We start from the raw sequence: 21,540 nt of genomic DNA on the forward strand, positions 1-21,540 counted from the left end.
CCGCTGTGGGTTAGCAGCGGTGAGGGAGTGTCAGACTTTTACTGACTAAAATCGTCGTGTTCCGTCATAGGCCTTTTATGTACCAGGGCCGCGGTATCTCTTTCGAACAACCCGCAGCCCCGGCAGGCCTTGGCCCTGCTGGGCCCCGCTGGGGTTGCTGACATCTCTTTGAGGAGCGCGTGGAACAACGCGCGCCGTCGACACGGGTCTGTCGTCTAGAAAGACAGAGGGACGATGAGCCACCCGAACTCACCGCCCACAGACCCACGCCTACGGTGGCCGGGAGTCATCTCGCGACACCCGGCGCCCATGGTGTCTACCTGGTCCAGCGCGGCGGCCGGGATGAGAGGTGCGAACTCTCTGGCGTTCCGCCTCCTCCTTCTCGAGCATGACCGCTTCGCAGAAGGAGGCGACGGCATCCCATTCCCTCTCGCCCCGGACCATGGCCTGAACCAGGGCCGGACGCGAGAGGTCGCCGCCGCCCAAAGCCTCGACGAGGACCCGGCGGTGCCCTTCCCATGCGGGGCACACCTGGACTGTGTGGTCCACCGTGTCCTCGGGGCTGTCCGCACAATGATGACACCCGGGCGCCTCCTCACGACCGATGTGGTGCAGGTACCTCCCGAAACAACCGTCTCCGGTGAGGACCTGCGTCATGCGGTACGTGAGGGCGCCGTGACTCCTCCCGAGCCACTCCCCAAAGAGGGGACTTACCGCCACGATGGTGGCGTGCCCTGTACAGGAACACCTTCAGCCCACTTGATCACGTGCGTTTCTGTCACTCCACATCTTAATTAAAAATCAACATTCCCTTAAGCCGAATGTGAACTGGTACATGAGATACATTCCTAATCTTGTTTGTAATGTAAGTAATTCAACTTATGCAAACGCCATAAGCCGACCTTCACCTCTCAATCAGTGCACCTTACGCACTTCGCGGCGCCCCAGGCTTGCAATGTGTCACCAACGATGTGAACTGTAGGCGACAACACAAGTATAAAAACTGTAGCAGGTCACACATTGTCACAGTTGTGCATTGATATTCATATCTACAACACACATTCCAAAATGGTCGCTAAGGTTGGTCTTTCTCTTAATTTAGTAATAAGTTGCAACGAAGGTTTCATTTCCGAGAGCTGAAACTAGATACAATCTTATTTCCATTCTTGTTGATATTTAGAAGCGCTTGTATTCATAATTTCATAAGTTCTAAAATACTTGATAGAGTACCTATAACATTTCATTATGTATTAAAAATGAAATTTAATTTCAGTTTGTCATCGTACTGTCTCTGGCTGTGGCGGCTTACGCCGTGCCGCTGGTGGCGGTGGCCCCGGCAGAGTACGCCGCGCCTGCGCACTACGAGTTCTCGTACTCCGTGCACGACGAGCACAGCGGCGACGTGAAGCAGCAGCAGGAGGCTCGTGAGGGCGACGCCGTGCACGGCTCCTACTCGCTCGTGCAGCCCGACGGCGTGCACCGCATCGTCGAGTACACCGCCGACAAGGAGCACGGATTCAACGCCAACGTGCGCTACGAAGGCACTCCCGTGCACCAAGCTCCTGTAGCCAAGCTCGCCTACGCCGCTCCCGTAGCCAAGCTGGCCATCGCCGCCCCCGTAGCCAAGATTGCCTACGCCGCTCCCGTAGCCAAGCTCGCCTACGCCGCTCCCGTCGCCAAGGTAGCCTACGCGCCTGCCCCCGTGTCCTACGCTCACGCTCCCGTGGCCTACTCCGCACCCGTCGCCAAGCTCGCCTACGCCGCGCCCGTAGCGCACGTCACTTACTCCTCTCCCGCCATCTCCTACCACCACTAGAAACTCTAAGTTAGACTGTTTTATTTATTGAAATGATTATGAGATATTAAATTACTGAATCGAATTACCTTATTTTATTACTAGCTGATGCCCGCGACTTCGTCTGCGCAGGTTTAGTATTTCGAACAATATGTTTAAAGTTTCATTAAAATCCATTCAGTAGTTTTTGCGTGAAAGAGTAACAAACATCCATACATACAAACTTTCGCGTTTATAATATTAGTAGGATATACTATTACGTCGTTTAAGTTCCTTACACAAAAACGTTATTGCTCTAATGATAAACGCTACTATAATTTTATTCTAACATATTTCAATTTTTATGTTCTAAGGCAAACCCTGAGGTCTATAAACCTTTGTGGATCGTAGGAACTCTACAAGTACCTATAGCAAAACGATTTCCCGTGGAAGTGTACAGCCTAATTATTTTTATAGCTTAAATATTGGATCCTTGTCACAGCAGGAGCTCTCAGGAATAGAGCCCACAATACCTGCCAGGTCCGGTTAGGGGCCAGAATATTCAGAAATGCGCAAAAAGCGTGATGGTATTTCATTTAGCATTTGATTCAACCGTCTTACGAAAAGTTAGTTAGCGTTAGGGGTAAAGCTAGGATCTTGGCTATTACGCCATAAGCTGACACGACTGTCGGCATAATAATGATTCATTCACATGCCAGTTCAAAAGTCGTCAGCAACATATATTTTTTAAGTTATGTACGTATCTGTAGTCAGTTGTCACTAATTACTAAATATATGTATCGAGTTCTGCCTAAAACCTTCGCTGCAGTGTAAGAACTGTTCCTTAACAATTATATGTCGTTAATTCCGATTGTAAAACGCAATGAAGAAACTAAAAAAAAAGTTCTTTAAAAAACATTGTCAAATGACTCTATGCAGTGCATAGAGTCATTTGACTCGAACTAGATAGTCTGAGTCCTATACATATGTAGAGTCTCTATGTATAGGACTCACATTTGCGACAAACTCATTTGACTCTAGTTGGAGTCATCAGCGAATGGTCTGAAGATGCTGTGAAGTGAGGTAATGGAATAAAAAAGACAATAATGTCAATTAGGGCGACATTACAGATGGACATCATCTACCTAGACATTTTCTAACTAAGTTGGGGTCGTATTCTAGTCTAAATGGTTGCAGCTGAGTATCACTAACGGTGTTTTACATAGAGCGACTGCATATCTGACCTCCTCAACCCAGTAAAATCAATCCAATACCCCTTGGTAAGACTGATTGTCAGACTTCAATGAGAGCCGGGACCCACCAATGTAGTAACAAAAAAATGCGTAGCTGCTGCATAATGATGAGTGCTGTGAACACGTTATTTAGCGTGGGACACGACCAAAACAGTAAACCAGAGATTAAAGTCAAAATCATTTCAGTTCATCGGTTGTAGCGGAATGGCATTGGTAGCCTTAGGACCTCTCAGTTTTTTAAAAAAACTGACTATTGATTAAGAAACCAGATTTAGAATTGAAAGCTAATAGGTTGGATGACGGATGCCGATGCCCAAAATGAAATTATTTCTTGTAAAATACCTCGCACATAAAATCAAAGGTGAATTTGACCGTGGTAACAAGTTCTTTTGCGGAAACTTAAAATTTAATTAAATTAAGGTTACAATCCGGCGCATTATCAACGTAGTATATCTGATGCAATCATTGTCTGATGTAATGATTGCAGTATTTATTAGACATAATATGATGTTAAATTAACCTGATTAAAGGCAGGCCTTTATTCCGGCCAACGGCTAAGCAATGCAATACAAAGAGGCAATGGCGCCGCGCCAGCCTATTGGGTATACTCCCGATCGGCAGCCATCGGGATGAGTTTTTTGACTTGGATTTTTTTAGAGTTAGATTAAGGTTATTTTATTTTTAGTATGTAAATGACTAATACAGTTTATTTAAACCATAGTATTGTATACAAAATAATGATATCCCGTTTAACTTTCGGGACACCTGATTACTCTCAGACATGAAAGAACTATATATGTTATGGACCATGTGATTAATTCGGGCATTATTAATAATGCCCGAGCATTATGAATAATGTCTAGCTTTATCGGGCCAAGTGATTAATAACTATCTTAACTTCATTATTTATCACATTGCACGGGCATTATTATATTGCTACATGACAGTTGGGCAATTTGATAATGAAGCAAAAAATTGAAGTTAGTGACGAAAACGTATCCCACGTAACGGTTGCCCGGGTAACTGGGTTGAGGAGGTCAGATAGGGCAGTCGCTCCTTGTAAAGCACTGGTACTCAGCTACATCCGGTTAGACTGAAAGCCGACCCCAACATAGTTTGGGAAAAAGGCTCGGAGGATGATGTGACGAAAACGTATCGCTGCAAAACCGACTCCACGTAGTCTTGTCTGTCCTACCCCTAGAGTGCAATTCAAAACCGCGTAAGTGTGGAGGGGCGAGGCCCGAGCCCCGCAGCACCGGAGCCGTGACAGAAGCCATGCTTGCTTACATTTTAAACGTACTGAGTTAAAAAATTAGAAGCTAAATAAATACATTTTATGATGTCATTTAATAGTATTTTAGAAGTTTACTGTTAGAATGCATGCTACAAATTTAGATGCTAAAAAATAACCATCATGCGGAGTTGTATTTAGAGCGGTTTACTTAGAAGATAACGAGTGGATGAGATAATATTATTTAGATGCTCGTTAATTGTGGCTGACTTAGTAATTTAGAAGGTAACATACATTATTCGGGGCGAATAATTATATTAAAAAGGAGCCTGTTTAATAAGCACCCTTTAAATATGACTTTCCTTAACTTTTAAATGCAAAAACTAGTGGATTTTTAAGGCAGAAGTCCTTCATAATTAATCCAAATCATGAGGCTGATTATTTAAGTGGTTTAATATTTAGTTTATTTTAAATTAAATGGCAATAACAATAAAAAATTGAATATAAATATGTTATTACTTTGCTTGTATTACTTTGCCCAAAAGGTCACGGGCAATATGGATAGTGCCCGGTCAATTTGATTATTTGAATAATTATTATCAAATTGCGCTCTCATATTGGGCATTTTTCATAATGACCGGGCATTATGTATACTGCTCAATTTATCACTTGGTCCATAACATATACATACTTACTTACAATATTGGAATGAAGGTACCATCAGGTGCGAAATGTGTAATGCATATCGCGAAGTTCGGCTCAGCAATGCAGGTTGTTGGCCTTCACCTCTCAATCATAGTGAAGTTTAATGAACGAAGCCGCGGGCTCGCCGTGTGTCACCAACAAGACCGACTCGGCCTACAACCCTGTATAAAAAGTGTAGCAAGTCATACGATTTCATAGTCTTCATCTGATACTCAAATCAGCAACAACCAACCAACTTGCAAAATGGTCGCCAAAGTGAGTATGAGCTATGTTAAGCTAAGCTATATGATTCTAAAACAATAAAAAATAAAGATGTTCAATCTCATTGTTCTACGAGGATCGAAATGTTTAATTCAGAATCTAATTCATAGAACAATTTTATTTCAGTTCGTGATTGTACTGTCCCTGGCTGTGGCGGCTTACGCCGTGCCGCTGGTAGCGGTGGCCCCGGCAGAGTACGCCGCGCCTGCGCACTACGAGTTCTCGTACTCCGTGCACGACGAGCACAGCGGCGACGTGAAGCAGCAGCAGGAGGCTCGTGAGGGCGACGCCGTGCACGGCTCCTACTCGCTCGTGCAGCCCGACGGCGTGCACCGCATCGTCGAGTACACCGCCGACAAGGAGCACGGATTCAACGCCAACGTACGCTACGAGGGCACCCCCGTGCACCAAGCTCCCGTCGCCAAGGTGGCCTACGCCGCTCCCGTCGCCAAGCTCGCCTACGCCGCTCCCGTAGCCAAGATCGCCTACGCCGCTCCCGTAGCCAAGATCGCCTACGCGGCTCCCGTAGCCAAGCTCGCCTACGCCGCTCCCGTCGCCAAGGTAGCCTACGCGCCTGCCCCCGTGTCCTACGCTCACGCTCCCGTGGCCTATTCCGCGCCCGTCGCCAAGCTCGCCTACGCCGCGCCCGTAGCGCACGTCACTTACTCCTCTCCCGCCATCTCCTACCACCACTAGATAACTACCCTTGTTATTGTTACATAATATGATTGTTCTATTTATTGAATTGACTAAGTGATATTAAATTTTTGAACTGATTTATGTATTTTATTGCGTCTCTTTACTCGTGAAGATTTCAGTTACCTACTGAATCTTTAATTGCTCTGACGCTTTAGTTAAAACTAGTCCTGGTCTTTGGCTACATAAAAATATAGATAGGACACAGCATGATTACTTTTATAATTCGTTACTAAAAATTTCCCTTTGAACGAATCAATGACAGGTAAGTAGGCTAGCATACTAAAGACAATAATTCATTGACACTTTTAATTATTTCGATTCCATAAGAACCATTTTACTCATATTATTAAGCAACTTTTAACTGGCTAAATGCTTAAATCGCAACATTATGATAAGACCGTTTAATCATCCATAATTTCAAATTACTTCATAATCATATACAAAAACATAACTCAAATAACAAATTAAATGCGACACATAATTAATACTTAAACGAATTACAACAATAATCTTGGACCGTGCATTAAAATATTTGAAAAACATGTGGTTGCTACTTTAAGTTGACCTGTAGCTTTCTACGTGCCTTCTAACGTGTAGAACATAGAAAGAGGTTCGGTAGGTCTGGTTAAATTGGTTTTGTTTAGAGAAATTAAAAGTAGTTTGGTGACTGTTGACCAAGGCCTTGACCGAAATGTTTAAGGTGTGGTCCAATGGTAATATGTAATATTAGACTTATGTGTAACGACATAACTACCTGTACTTAGGGTGCGTCTACACGGTGGATGTAGCTGGAGCAAGTAACATGCGCAAGTGACAAGAGCACGCGGGTGGGTATTCTGTTTTGATAGATGCGCGAGGACCCGTACGTTTTTACAATGCATGTAACCCACGCATGTGCTCAACATGCGCAAGCTACTTGCACCGTGTAGATGCACCCTTACTAGTTACTGATTGATCGAATGCATGGAATTGTCTAGTAGGCTTATTACGTTCGTGACCGTATGATATGATACCTGCATGATCGATGCATATCTCTTTAAGTAGATATTAAATGGTGTAAGGGTCACCTTGTCACTCCTAATTTGTTATACTTATAATGGTTTAGTGGGTCTTGACAAGATTCTTATTAGCTTTTGTTAGCAATGGCTGATAAGATTTTAGTAAGTCGGTATGTAAATATGTAGTAGGTATGTATGTAAATAAGTAGGCAGGTAGGTATAACAATCTGTTAGGGATATGAATAATATGAATTTAAATGATTGGATTAATTTAATATTAACGATTTTTTTTTCACTATAGAAGTATTTTACTCGAAGTGACTGCCTATCTAAACTCCTCAACCCCGCGCAACCTGACACCCAAGGGGCAAGACCGGTTATCACTTTCTAGATCATGACTTCCCGTAACGACTGTCATAGATGTACAAATTACAGCCAAGACCCACCAATTTAACGTGGGTTCCGAAACACAGAGGAACTCGTCTTGTCAAGATGGACACCCATCCACGGATCGATCGCACCTACGGTTGCTTAACCTTATGATCGATCCACCTGTACAGGAAAGCTATAAATGTTATTGAGCTACGATTAACTTAAAATATGGTTCACCTCAAGTTTAAACCATTTAGCTCCAACAAGTTAACCCGTCAATGCCATTTTATCAATAAAGACTTCCGTTTTGAATAGTTGCCATTGAGGACAGTTTTAATTTTAACCGAATTCCGAATTAATCGAATTTCGTACGACATTTTTAAATAAGATTTTCCAAATTTAGCAAAGAAGCTTTTTAACGATGATTGCAGGGGTATTTACTGTGGTATCTTAACTTGAATCTATACATATAATAAATCTGTAGAAAAGTAATTTTTGTACATTGAAGAAATTGACAAAAAAAATAGCCAGCATGTTAAAGGATAACTAACAGAACCCATTTCCATCATTTTTGTCATTTTTGTCTGTTTGTCTGTTTGTCTGTTTGTCTGTTTATCTGTTTGTTTGTTCGGGATTCACGTAAAATCTACGAATTAAATGCAGACAATGCTTATATACAAAAACTCTACGTAACTTGGGGTATTACTTAGTTTTTGTTTCATCGAAATCGATTCACTCTATCAAAAGATATGATTAATTTTGTGAATTCAAGATGTAAAATATTACGACACGCAATCTATTTGTCAAAACTGTACATTTGAATGTTGTACTTATATTAGTTGATCGGCCTATTATTAATCTTTACACAGAAAATCACACCTTTATAAGTAACATCGGAAGAAAAAAAAAAATGAAAATTTTGTTTAGCCAAGGTTAAAGTAGCTCCATCTGTGGTAAATAAAATACATCATCAATTTGTCAAAGGAGCGAGGTGGTAAATGACAATATTACCATACATTCTTTATAGAGGATTATTATTTCAACAGATGGAGTTGTGTATTTTCCGTAATTCACCATATTTTAACACGAAGTGTAATTTTTCGATAGACATTTCAATAGTGTTTGTCAGTTTGCCGTGCCACATCAACATCCAACTATAATTATTACCTTGATGAAAGGAAAATTAATAGTTCTCGGCCAAATTTAAAACGGTGCCATTTAAATTATTTTTTGAACATTATGTCAAAAATGATGACTTTAGTGGAACAATTGATTATCATTTAAAGTTACAGATGGAGTTCATATCAGGATTTTTTCATAAACATAGTTTAGCTTATCTTCCACTAATGTGGTGGCCTTAAAACAAATTACTTTGGGTGAGTAGTATTAAGTAGACCTTAATTATTTTTTCTGATGCAAAATATGTAAACTTAATCCTAGAAGAAATAAGGATCTATCTCTCGCAAGCGCTGCTAAGCGTGAGGTAGGTAATGTAGGATTCTGTAGCTTTAAAAACAAGCCCAGATACAAAGTGCAGATAAGAAATGGGAGCTTTCTCGATTTAATACCATACACACGTAAAATGCTTTATGCGTCTGAAAACGTACAAATTACGCGCCGCATACCAGAGACATGTTTACTTTCAACTTCTGATCGCAAATACACTGTTCACGATTACGAACAGTCTCAGTAAGGCCCGAGCCAAGTCTAAAAAACACCTTTTCTAGAAAACTACGTTTGATGTCATTTAATCACAAAGACAGAATTGTTCTCTGTTGCAAATCCTATCCACCTATATCCTATCCTAATCCAGAATGCATTGCAGGTGTGCATTGCACAAAAACCAATGGTATCCTATTCGAGAAGTCAAAAGACTTGACCTGCTAACGTCAGCTTCTGCGCTAAGCAAGTGTTCTTAATAGTACCATCAGAATTACATTCATCGTTGAATGAGGTGATTAAATTTTCAGAAACCACAATAACAGTAGGAGCCAAAGCGTATGATCGCTTCATAGAGCTCTGATTGGCCCCGGGTGACCAAGTCAGGTCTGATTTGTTCGTTCATCAGATCTTTGAAAGTGTTTCGGTGGATACTTACTGTCGTCCTGTTTACGTGTGACACAAAATATGGTATATAAACGTCCTCCGCAATAGCGAAATTTTCCCGGTGTGCGGTAGTGACGCACAGTATACAACACTTATGTTTCTTTTGATTTGCTGGCTCCACCAAGAAATGGCAAATTGCGAGCGTACATTTTGAAAATCTTGGCAAAACTGCAGGTTTCAAGTACGAACACATGAAGTGGACTCTCACAGATACGTACATTTTGCCTATTCGTGAACTAATGCAAACATTTCGGTGGAGTCCCGGCTTAGGCCACCACATTAGGCGTGCGCGATCCTCGGGCGTGTGAGTAGCGCGGGCGCCGCGCGTGCGTCGCGAGCGCGTTGCGTGAGCGTCGCGTTTTGCTGCCCTGCGGCATTTGCAGCGCGCTCGCGGCGCGCACGCGCCGCTCTCCTTGACGTTTAACTGCTAAGGCGTTTAGCGGGCGGCGGGGATAGCGGGCGAAGGGGTAAGAACGCAACTCGAGCGCCGCGTGCTCGCCGCGAGCGCGTCGCTTGCACCTTTCACACATGCCGCAGGGCAGCTAAACGCGACGTTCACGCAGCGCGCTCGCGACGCCCGCGCTACTCACACGCCCGAGGATCACGCACGCCTAATGTGGGGTCAGCCTTACCATAGTGAGTAAGTGCACAGAAAATCCCCGTCATACAAGTGTTTCTCCCCAGTAGTGAAACTATCCTACCCTATGCGCCTGCTGATGATGATGACTCATTTTATCATCCATCCAGCTATTCCCCAACTATGTTGGTGTTGGCTTCCAGTCACCGAATCTGTTTGAGTACCAATATTTTGCTTGGAGCGACTACCTATCTACCTATCTTCAATCCAGTCAACTACACAAGACGATATCCATGGTAAGACTGACAGACTTTCTGGCTTCTGGTTAGTCGCAGCAGCTGCAGAAAATGTACAAATGACAGCTTTGTCAGACTCAAAGCATATAGACATAGATTATAGCTGTTTCCTGTGAAAATTACTTACGCACCATACGTAATAATTTTCCAAATTGGCTGACTAGATCCAGAGATATTCACAACGTCACAAACTTTACTTCTTTTGTTTAGATAAATGGTCACATCCACAACACAACCTTGATCAATGAATCTATGCGACTGCTAAGTGCTAATCCTAATTATACGGTCACGTGAAAGAATGCACCTACGGGATAAGTAGTATTTTGACTATTCTATATTGCCCACGCAGACGAAGTTGCGGGCAACAGCTAGTACGTAATATTTTATCTCATTGATTGTCATATGGGTCTGCGATTTCATCAGCCTCACCTGTCGGTATAAATAGGTGTAGGATAGCAGGTCAATACCGATTCTTTTAAAACTGTAAATAAGTATCCTTGTTTGTACAGAAACTTTCATCAATTATTCTTATTAACATATTTAAAAATTAATTCGTTTATCATAACTTAAAATTAAATTAATTTGGACAGCATTTTGTTTTGGTTTGACCTATTTATAATTGTGAAATTTGATGGACACTACTTAGTAGTTTTCTGCTGTTTTTAACCGACTTCCCAAAAAGGAGGAGGTTATCAATTCGGCCGGTATATTTTTTTTTTTTTTTTTCTATGTATGTACATCGATTACTCCGAGGTTTATGGACCGATTTACGTGATTCTTTTTTTGTTCGACTCGGAATAGCTGCCAGTTGGTCCCATAGTCATCAGGTCAGGATCTGATTATGGAAACCCTGAGAAATCGAGGGCAACCTTCGAAAGTTGTAGGCATACATAGGGTAAAAACTTGATACTCAGGTGTACGCCTAAAAGCACTATTCAACAGTGAAGATTTGGAGCTGATCTGATGATGGAAACCAGAGAGGGTCGAGGGAACTCGACAACTGAATATGTAAACTACCTCGTGTTTGGGCTTAAATTATTTGTATTGACAAGACCTTTGCAACAGTGAAGGTTTGAAGCTGACCTGATGATGGAGACCAGAGAAAGTCGAGGGAACTCGACAACTGAATATGTAAAATACCTCGTATTTGGACTTATATTCTTTGTATTGATGAGAACTTCCCACTTGTATGGATAGTGACAACTATACGTATCACTGAAAAGCTTTAAATAAAAAACTTTTTTACAAAAAAATTAAACCGACTTCCCAAAACACTAAAAAGCAAAAAAAAACTATTTTTAGGTGCATCGGCCTAGAAGTCGGTGGCAAAATTAACTTAGTAACATCCATTAGACACCGAATTCTAGGCCGATGCACCTAAAAATAGTTTTTTTTTGCTTTTTAGTGTTTTGGGAAGTCGGTTTAATTTTTTTGTAAAAAAGTTTTTTAATTGATGCGAACACTTTGTAATTTACGGCAACCGCATTATCTATAGTTTCATCTATCTTTCTTTTCTTATTAAATTAAAGAAAGAAAGACATGTCGTTTTAAAACACGACATTGACAAATAAGACAGAAGTCCGACCTCATGGCATGCCCTCGAGGGATCATAAATATATTTTGGCTAATGTGTAACAAAGATGTAGTTACCTCAGTGCGTTTGTTACGTAAATCATTAGTTTGGCAATTGAGAAAAATGGAGCGATCGCATTTAAGTATATTGGTTGGTTGATGATTAAATAGTAATGGCGTTTTGGAACCTGTTCTCGAGTTAACTGTTGCGCTGACGTTTTAGGGGTCAATGAGAAAGAAATGCTACCGTGGTAGAATTGTACGAGAATTTTTTTTGGATTTGTACTAGATATCTACAGTTACAAAGTTAATTTTAATTAGATGATTGATTTTACTTGATCATTCTTACTTATACAAATCTTTGTTACTCACATATTTTTTTCATAAAGTTTTCCAATTGAAACTTTAAGTAGGTAATAACAACATTTTATTTTAAACATTGACAAAATTCAGTCTGAAAAGATGAATAAGTACAATAATTTTAATGGTCTGTAGGTCTTAAATAGCCTAAGCAGCAAGGTTAGACATAACATTTACCTATTAAAATTATTCTACAGAACCCGCGACGAAAACATTAAGCTTATTCTGAATTGTCACATAAAAGTGTCAAGAGTCAATTCATACGTGGGAAAAAATCACAAGTATTGGTAATTTACGTAAATTCAATGGCATTTAAGAACCTCAAAAATGTAGGTTCCATTTAAGGCAAGGTCGAAGATTCGGTACCTTTTAGTCCGGTTGTAAACCGGAATTATTCTCATTCCGAACTTAATTAATGTCATTATTGTTGTCAACGGGTTCTTATGCAAGGTTTTGGTCGTCACGGGATGATTCACTACACTTACCTACATGACTTTATGCAATAACTGTATCATGCAATTTAAGACCAAAATAAGTTCTTTTTTATGAAAACAATAAATATGTTATCTAAACTTAATCTTTAAGATTGCAAATATTTATCAAACCTTTGGTACTTTTCCACGGAAGCGTATCTTAGTTCCGTACATCTGTCTAATGCACAAGCTTTTCAATTAATATAAAATTTGCAATACTATGCAATTTCCTTCCCGAAATACTGCAACACCTAGCTTTAAAATTATCGTTAGCACACATTTGCATACTAATTAGAGTCAATCAATACTTTTATTGCAATTAATTACGGTAATTTATCTTAAACAAAAATACTGAACTACTTGTCGATAGTATACTTAGTAATACTTATTGCTAAAACATTACATAAATACATTCATATTAGATGGAACAAGAGTGCCGAAACCGCTCCAATTGTGATATCAGAGTGTGTGATTAATATTCACTATTGTGGAGCTCGGTAGCTATTAGATAATATGAGATACTATCGCTATATTCATTGTGGATAATCCTAATAAGTTACGTGGGGACTTTATGCAGCTACATTTGGAGTGATCTTGATACTTTGTTGCTTCTTATAAAAAAAATGATGTAGGGTGAGACTGCAGCACCGTATAAGTTTTAATGACCCATATCACTAGGAAAACTAATAAGTTTAAGTTGGAAAAATTAAACCAAAACTATCACCACCAGTATGTTTTTTTTATAAATTCATTGTTTTCATCCTCCGAGCCTTTTTTCCAAATTTCAAAAAGCGGGTCGGCTTATAAATTCATTGTTACTATTAACGATATACATAATAATATTGGTATTGGTATGGTATTGTAACAATTCATAAAAAAGATAATATTTATTTAATACGAACCAAAATTTGGATAAAGTAATGATTCATTAATGAAACTCGTATCAAAACCATTTGGACGGAGTATTCAATTCGTTCTTTTATAGAGATGGTGATAGATAATACAATAAGTACGAATAGAACTTTGTTCGTGACTTCTGTTGTATTGTTGTTTTATTGATACAACGGCTATCTATTAGCCTGATTCATTAGTCTATTTATTTGTGTGGAATTAGGTCACCCTATTTAAAAATATAGTGTAAAATAGGTGTGAAAATAGAAGACACGGATCAATCTCCCTGCCTACATACAAGCATTTTCATCGAATCTTTAAAATAAAGAATGTTTATGAATAAAGGAAACAATGTGTTAGGTTTTTCTACGCGAATTAAAAAAAAATACGGATATTTAACTTAACGAACTATGATATACCTGTGTAGACGATAAAGTTAGACATATTAATTGTTTTTTTTCTGCAAATGTTATAAAGGAAAGCTTAAGGTCCAGTTTTCCATCCCATTTAGCAGTAATTCTTTCGAACAATGAGGTCATAAAATAATCAGTGGTCTAATTGTTTCATAAAGAAAGCTCATAATCAATAAAAAAAAAAACGGAAATCCATTCCGCCACATGACTAGTTATAAATAAAATAAACATAAAACAGTGATAGCAAGTAAACAAAATAATTGAACTTGAAACGAATTACATAATCGGATCTTATCTCTGATATCGATCCAGTTTTTGACTTCGCCGCGGGCATCTCGTAGGCGCGAGTACACATATGTTTGTGAGCCTTATAATATACATATGTGTATGTATGCATGTGTGTGTGTATGTGCATACGCAATACGTGAGGCTAGTATAAAAGCTCGAAGCTACTGGGTAACAGCACATTCGTCTACAATAAACAAACCAATCAACATGGTTGCCAGAGTAAGTGGTTGTTTTTGTTTATTATAATTACTAGTCGGTTTTGTAACTAGATCAGTGGCAAAGATGTTAAATAGTAATGGTTATTTCTTCACGACATGTTTCACTTGACATAGTGGATTAGGATTGTTTGCCTGTTCTATTTTGAGCGAGATCGTGCAAGATTATTTATTGCCCATAATTTTTGTCATCAATAAAAGATAACTTATTTTTGTTAAAAATATTATAAGCTCCGATTGAAAAAGATTCAACTTGTTCAACACAGGTAACATTATTATATCAATTACTAATGACCAATTTCTTTCACAGATCCTTGCCTTCTCCGCCCTCGTGGCCGCCGCCACCGCCGTGGCCCTCCCCGTCCTGCCCGTCACTAAACTGGCGTACGCCCACGCCCAGCCCGAAGCTCCCGCTCAGTACGACTTCTCTTACTCCGTCCACGATGGACAGAGCGGTGACGTGAAGCAACAGCAGGAGTCCCGCTCCGGCGACAATGTGCACGGCTCCTACTCGCTCGTGCAACCCGACGGTGTCCACCGCATCGTCGACTACACCGCTGACGAAGAGCACGGCTTCAACGCTGTTGTCCGCTACGAGGGTACCCCCGTCGAACAGCCCGCCAAGATCGCCGTAGCTGCCCCCGTTGCCAAGATCGCCTACGCCGCCGCTCCCGTCGCCAAAATCGCCTACGCCGCCGCTCCCGTCGCCAAGATCGCCTACGCTCCCGCTCCCGTTGCCAAGATCGCCTACGCTCCCGCTCCCGTCGCTAAAGTGACCTACGCCGCACCCGTCGCCAAGCTCGCCTACGCCGCCCCCGTCGCCAAGGTCGCCTACGCACCAGCTCAACTCTCCTACTCTCACGCCCCCGCTCAGATCTCCTACTCCCACGCCCCTTCCCAAGTTACCTACTCCCAGGCCCCTCAGATTTCTTACCACCAAGCCCCTGTGGCTTACGCCGCGGCTCCCGTCGCCAAGGTTGCGTACGCCGCGGCCCCCGTCGCTAAACTGGCGTACGCTGAAAACCTCGGCCACGTCACCTTCTCCTCCCCCGCCGTCTCTTACCACCACTAAGTCATAAGAACCATTGTTGTTAAACTTATTTATTTTGTTGAATACAAGATAGTCAATCTAATTTCGCAGCTTTTATTTTTTACCGAGGGTCAGTGGGGAAAGAATTGTACAAGGAGGCGTCAAAGCGGCGTATCCGATATCAAAACGTTCTAAACGAAGTTAGATGGAAGCGTGTGGGTAGTGTCGGGGAATCAATTGAATTATGTAGCATTATCATGCGAGTGGGTCCGGTTACGCGGCACGTCCGCGCCCCCGGCGGGACTCTCTGACGCATTGCTTCTGACACCTATTCATTCGGCTAGTTTACTCTGCGACCAGCCACGCACTTTAGGAATTTGGGAACTTTCCCCTCCGTCGCCTTACAATCTACTGTGTGCGGAGGACAGGGTGTATCTTCATACAGCGGAGATGTTTAGCGCGCGCTTTGCAAAAACAGCAGAACGTGTTGACGCCTACATTAATGATTGCAGGCAAATATAAATTGACAGAACTGATGGTGAAAGTAGTTGTTAGGATGCTCTGGGGGCGCTTTACAGTGTGTGATGTGAATTATATTATTTAGGTTACTCTTGGGAGCTATTATAAAACACTGTGAAGGGTTTTAAAAAACGTTAAAATACTTTCGTTGGTAAATAAAACTGGAAACACTTCTGGATCCTTCATATCCATCATATCCCTAATGTGTATGACTTCCTAAGGTGCAATGTTGTTAATTTAATTTAGGTCAAGAATTAAACAGGCGTCTGAAAACAAATCAATAAACGTATCAATCAAGTAGAAAAGAAAACCAGAACTCAATAACACATTAAACTGATAAAATCACTCGTGTTGTCTGTTGATAAAGAGAAGCAATACCGTATTCACTGAGCGAATATTTAATGTATAGGACGAATAAATAATCAGAGCCGACAAATGTTTTGGTGAAGTTTTACAAGCCGCCCACAAAGGGTTGGATCGTGTTAATCCCGCTATTATCGGATGATGAACTATTACCGTCACCCCCTCTCCCCCTGGCCTCACCCCCTCCCCTGCCTCCCTTGCTCACTAGCAGTCAGAATGCTGATATTACACCGAATGTTCCTCATGTTAAACAATCTCTAGAGGTTTAGCTCAGTATAATTACGTTTCATAAAAGGGTTGTGTTGAAAAAAAATGTTTTGATAATAACTGTGTTTAGTTTGGTTATTAAAGTTTTATCTGCTTTTTTATCGGAGGTACTAACTTAAACAAATATTACGCTTTATACCTCCGACATACGTGCTTTTGAAATTGAAATCCAACAGGCACCAAAATGATAATTACTTTAATATACTCGCGGAGAACTTCGCTCTTGAAACCTTACTCTAATTTTGCTCTGATTGCTATTTTTTTTAAATGCGCTAGGGTATGTAATTTTTTACACGGTTATCCTTTGAACATCACCAAGCCAAAGTTCTCCTAATCAGAGGGTACATTACATAACATGCAGCAAACAAACAACTAAAACTTTAATTTTCCTAGAAGGATATTCAATATATAAAAAAATAAAAGCAAATCTTTTCATTAATTAATAATTTCAGTAAAATTTTCAAAGCGATTGTGGCAAGCAGGCAAGCCAACCGAGTTAACTACGGACGGAGCTATCAGGCGACTATGAAATCAAAGAGCATTATTACCACATGAAGATAGTCAGCAATCATTAGAAACTCAAAAGTCTGATAGGACTGCACATTGCACAATATTTAGAAAACAAAAAATCAAAACTAGAATTTTCTTCCTAAAGATACATTAAATATGCAAAAAGAATAAAACCAAAACTTTGCATTAATTAATAATTTCAGTAAAGTTTTCAAAGCGCTTGTGGCAAGCAGGCAAGCCGACTGAGTTAACTACGGAGCTACCAGACGACTATGAAATCAAAGAGCATTATTAATGCCACTCTATTAGCTACTGAATTATAAAACCGCTGTGTTTTGCTTTTAATCTACACGTTAATTCTCACGAAGTATTATTTGGACAATCTAATTAAAATTAACAGCGTTTTAACGATACTTAGGAAATGAGAGAGCTTAATTTTTCATCGTAGGTAAGTATGACATTTTAATAAGAGTTTTAACTTTCTTAAACTTAGTGCAAGCTCTCGTGTTCTGAAATGTCAGAAATCATAATTTGTTTTTTCCAGAAATTGCAATGGCACTGCAGAACATACGAGACATACTACTTAGGATATTTATTAGTACAATGCAGTATCTGAACTGGAACACATCGTGAATATGTTTAAGTAGGCACAGATTAACTACACAAAGAATACAAGTACCCACTACATTAGAAACAATTAATTGAGGCCCAACAAGCGTGAATCATCAGTCTCCAACTATAATAGAGAGACGTCACTAATTCGGCACGCATTTGTACATCTCTTTGGTACAAATCGGTCGCACGAGGCCGCATGAGGCTGCACGAGGCCGCACGAGGCCGCACGTGCCTCGTACAATTGCGTGCATTTAGTGCATTGTGCTCGATTGCTTCCGGATGACCCGAGTGTCAAGTTGCATCGCCGAAAAATGTTGATATTTTGTGTGGCTTCCAGTGTACACTGATATGATGAAGTGCACTTTAGGCCCGTGTGGCTGCACGCAAGTGTAATGATTTTTAGAGTGTACTTGATTGTATTGTGTTGGGGTTCTGTGAAATGTTTTGGATGGAATTCTAGGTAAATGTATAAATTTTTATCCAACTTCACCAAAAGCACGGACAAGTAGGACTAGACTATACCTTCCTTTTTTTAAATCAACCATTTGTGTAAATATATAAATTAAAAAACATCAAATAACAGAAGCTGAGCTCTGATTGGATATCATCTTTTGATGTAACCAATAGCCAATTCGCAGTAACAACTCAAATATTCAAGGAAGCAAAGCAGAATTTACCTCGTTACAGGAACAGAAATTCAGCGACATAGAAAGAACCAATTCCAATTCTGAGAAATTGAATCGGACGGCATGGCAGACTGAATCCGTTGGCAATGCAGTACTTTAGGTTCTGTCAAAACATTGTGCAGTTGTAGCTTTGCGCTCTGATATTCCTTTCCTTGTTATCGCCCGGAGCTACGGGAGGCGGGCAGGGTGGTAGCCGGTGTATACCACAGGGATGGTAAAGAAGGTCAAATAGGGACTTTGTAGAAGTGATATTTACATAAGGCATTAAGATTTAGACGTAAATTAAAATGATATCATTATAAGATAACTTAAAAGTTTTATATATGTGTAAGTTAAGCAAGTATGTCTAGAGACTCATGGACCCTCCACCTGTAGTGTTTTTGTAGCTTAGAAGTTTCTTACCTTTTTGTAATAAATACTTACGGGTACATAAAATAGTAGTGTAGCCCTAAATATTTCATCTGAAAATCAGATAAGTAGGGTGTCTAATTTATGGTTAGTTAGCATATCGTCATCTAAAACATTTATATTGCGTTAGCAAGTTACTTTGTCACATGCAGCTCATCTTAAAACTAATGCGGTACCTCTCCGTAAGTTTTATTTGCCCTGTTAACATAGGAAATGGATTTTCTGTTCAATATTTCTCGATACACAAGTCCGGGAGTGGGTGGCAAGACTATGTCGGAAACAATTAGTGTGTGCGCACGCGCGCCAGCTTCCGAACCTCGCCTAATTGGCGTATCTCTGCCGCTCAATGTATCTGTTATAATTGACGTCGCTGCAACAATGAGATTAGATTGCTATCTGTTTACGTTACCTACTCCATTATTGTTGTTCACATTATGTAGTTCGGTTTGTGATAGTCTCTCTATAGACATAATGTTTGGTAGTTTGAAGGAGAATGTATGTACTTTTGTATCTACAGCATTTTTTCTGGTACTTATGGATTTCTAAATACCACACGACATTTTGATTTTACCAATTAAGAGCTGCTTTCGTTGTTATCAAATTTATTTTTAGACCTCTTTACTGTACATACAATAAAGATGTATTTTTATGTCTACAACATTGAATTAAGCATGTTAAAACAAACTACCCAACATGAACAATACTCCCCATTTCCAATGACATTGGAATATTTGACGCAACCCTTCATTAGCAAAACTAATGATTCGCTAAACACCCGCGTGTCCCCTACTCCGTATTCCCAAGGCACCTGCTTTGTTCGACCAAAATCTATTTATTCATATCGTATTGCTAATTTGAGGATTAGTGGAGCGTTCCGGTGGTTATTGAATTATCCATTCCGTTTGCGGGGACGCTCCCGGGAGACTGGTACGACTTGCGTTCTCGACTGATCTTTGATGTATTTTGAATTTGGAATTTTGAGTTTAGGAATAATGCTGTGATACGGACCGTTTGTGGTAAAACATTGAATACTTAAACGCATTTTTCACATTAAAAGACATCGTTCTGCTAAGGTACACACTAAAAAAGAATATCGCTTAAAAACCTTACTTTTTTCCTAAAATCAGCTAAGTATAGGAGAGAAGTCCTTACCTCTATGATAACGTTTGAAAAGTGCCAAGTGCCAAAAGTCATAGTTACGACGAAAATTTTTTTTTTAAATTATGAATGTAAAAAGGCGTGATTAACAAAATATATCCCTGAGTAGGGGAGAGAGAAACACGGCAAAAAGTCGGCGAGCATTGCAAACGCGCTGTGAATACGTTATAATGTTTAGTTAGCGGCAAATGTTTAGCGCTGCGGCCTATTAGCGCTGCGGTAAACATCCCCTAACTTTGTAGCGAATTCTATTAATGGGTACAGTTATGTTCAAAAATACAAAAGCCGCTGCAGTGAATCTTAATTGCAATTTAGACAATGATAAAAAATTAACAACCTATCTGGGCAATGGTTACCAAATCCAATTTTGGTATCTTTTGATGGAGAGTTGAAATGACCTGTCATTAACGTAACCTAATACAAATCTTTTTCTTCTTCTTCTTCTTAGCGTTTATCCCGTCTTGTGACGGGGTCCGCTTTCCTAATAGTAACCTTATACAAATACTATGCGATAATCTGAAGGAATATCTGGGTCTAACTTTCTAATACTTAGTTGCATGAAATCCATATACCAACTTGAAGGCAAAAGTTTCTGAACCACTGCATCAACCAGCAGAAAATTCTCATAAAACAATCAACGTTCCTAATTTGCAAAGACGTGCGTCCAAGCGTGAAACATCTATAAAACCGTCATTAATTCGCGAGCATTTAGCTCATAATTGCTTTAATGGCGATGACAATAGATCAGTGGAGCGGACTTGAGGAGCCACTCAATTATGTGCAAGGATTACAAAATGACTAGCGGAGGTGCCATACAGGAAAATCGCGCTTATATATCATCTTTGGGCACGACCATTTTTAGTAACACTCGCCTCGTTAATTCTCTCGACACTGATCAATTTGATCATGCCCTCCGTACGAATTTGACCTAGAAGAAGGCGCCTGACCTACTTGCATTACGACATCTCCGCTCATCTTTCCTTACTCCGTGATTATGTGGCATTCAGGATCGTGGCTGTTTGCTCTCTGGTACTCGTCGCCGCCTCTTATTGGCTGCCAGTTCGAGGGGCGACCACCCCTCGACAGACCTTTGTGGACATCAACATTTTTGCACACCAACAATATTTGGCTTGTTGAGATTCTGTGAATAGGTTCTTGAAATTCGTTAGGTTTTATTTAGTTTTGTTGGTTAGTGTGGCGAGTTTTCTTTTATTTGATGAAAAAGAATTAGGGGCATATAGGTACGATACTTGAATTGACTTAACTGAGGTTTCAGGTTTATTACTTTGATTTTTATATCAAAACTAAGTAAGCTAACCTAACAGGTACTTGTTTGGTATATTTAACTATTAAGGGTTGGTTGGGTTTGATAAGAAGTACCAAAAGGAGAGAAGTGATCATATCAAAACTTGATAAAAATGTATTTTTTTGTATGTATTTATATGTATATGTATTTAACAGTAATTCAAATAGAATGATGCCCCAAATTAATTTGCAATT

At 40.2% G+C, this 21,540-nt stretch overlaps 2 protein-coding genes across 2 annotated transcripts; both read left to right on the forward strand.

Annotated features, from left to right (window-relative positions):
- Positions 1–660: 660 nt before the first annotated feature.
- On the forward strand, positions 661–6,000 carry LOC124636910 (cuticle protein 18.6-like). Its single transcript, XM_047173181.1, has 4 exons — positions 661–1,080; positions 1,274–1,681; positions 1,751–1,777; positions 5,351–6,000. The coding sequence occupies exons 1-4, from the start codon at positions 1,069–1,071 to the stop codon at positions 5,918–5,920; spliced, it is 1,017 nt and encodes a 338-aa protein (XP_047029137.1). The 5' UTR covers positions 661–1,068; the 3' UTR covers positions 5,921–6,000.
- An 8,451-nt stretch (positions 6,001–14,451) lies between these two features.
- LOC124636935 (cuticle protein 19.8-like) lies at positions 14,452–15,617 on the forward strand. The gene is made up of 2 exons (XM_047173222.1): positions 14,452–14,488; positions 14,795–15,617. Exons 1-2 carry the CDS (start codon positions 14,477–14,479, stop codon positions 15,554–15,556), a joined length of 774 nt encoding a protein of 257 aa, XP_047029178.1. The 5' UTR covers positions 14,452–14,476; the 3' UTR covers positions 15,557–15,617.
- Positions 15,618–21,540: the final 5,923 nt, after the last annotated feature.

Source organism: Helicoverpa zea, chromosome 15 (assembly GCF_022581195.2).
Source record: "Helicoverpa zea isolate HzStark_Cry1AcR chromosome 15, ilHelZeax1.1, whole genome shotgun sequence".
NCBI lineage: Eukaryota > Metazoa > Arthropoda > Insecta > Lepidoptera > Noctuidae > Helicoverpa > Helicoverpa zea.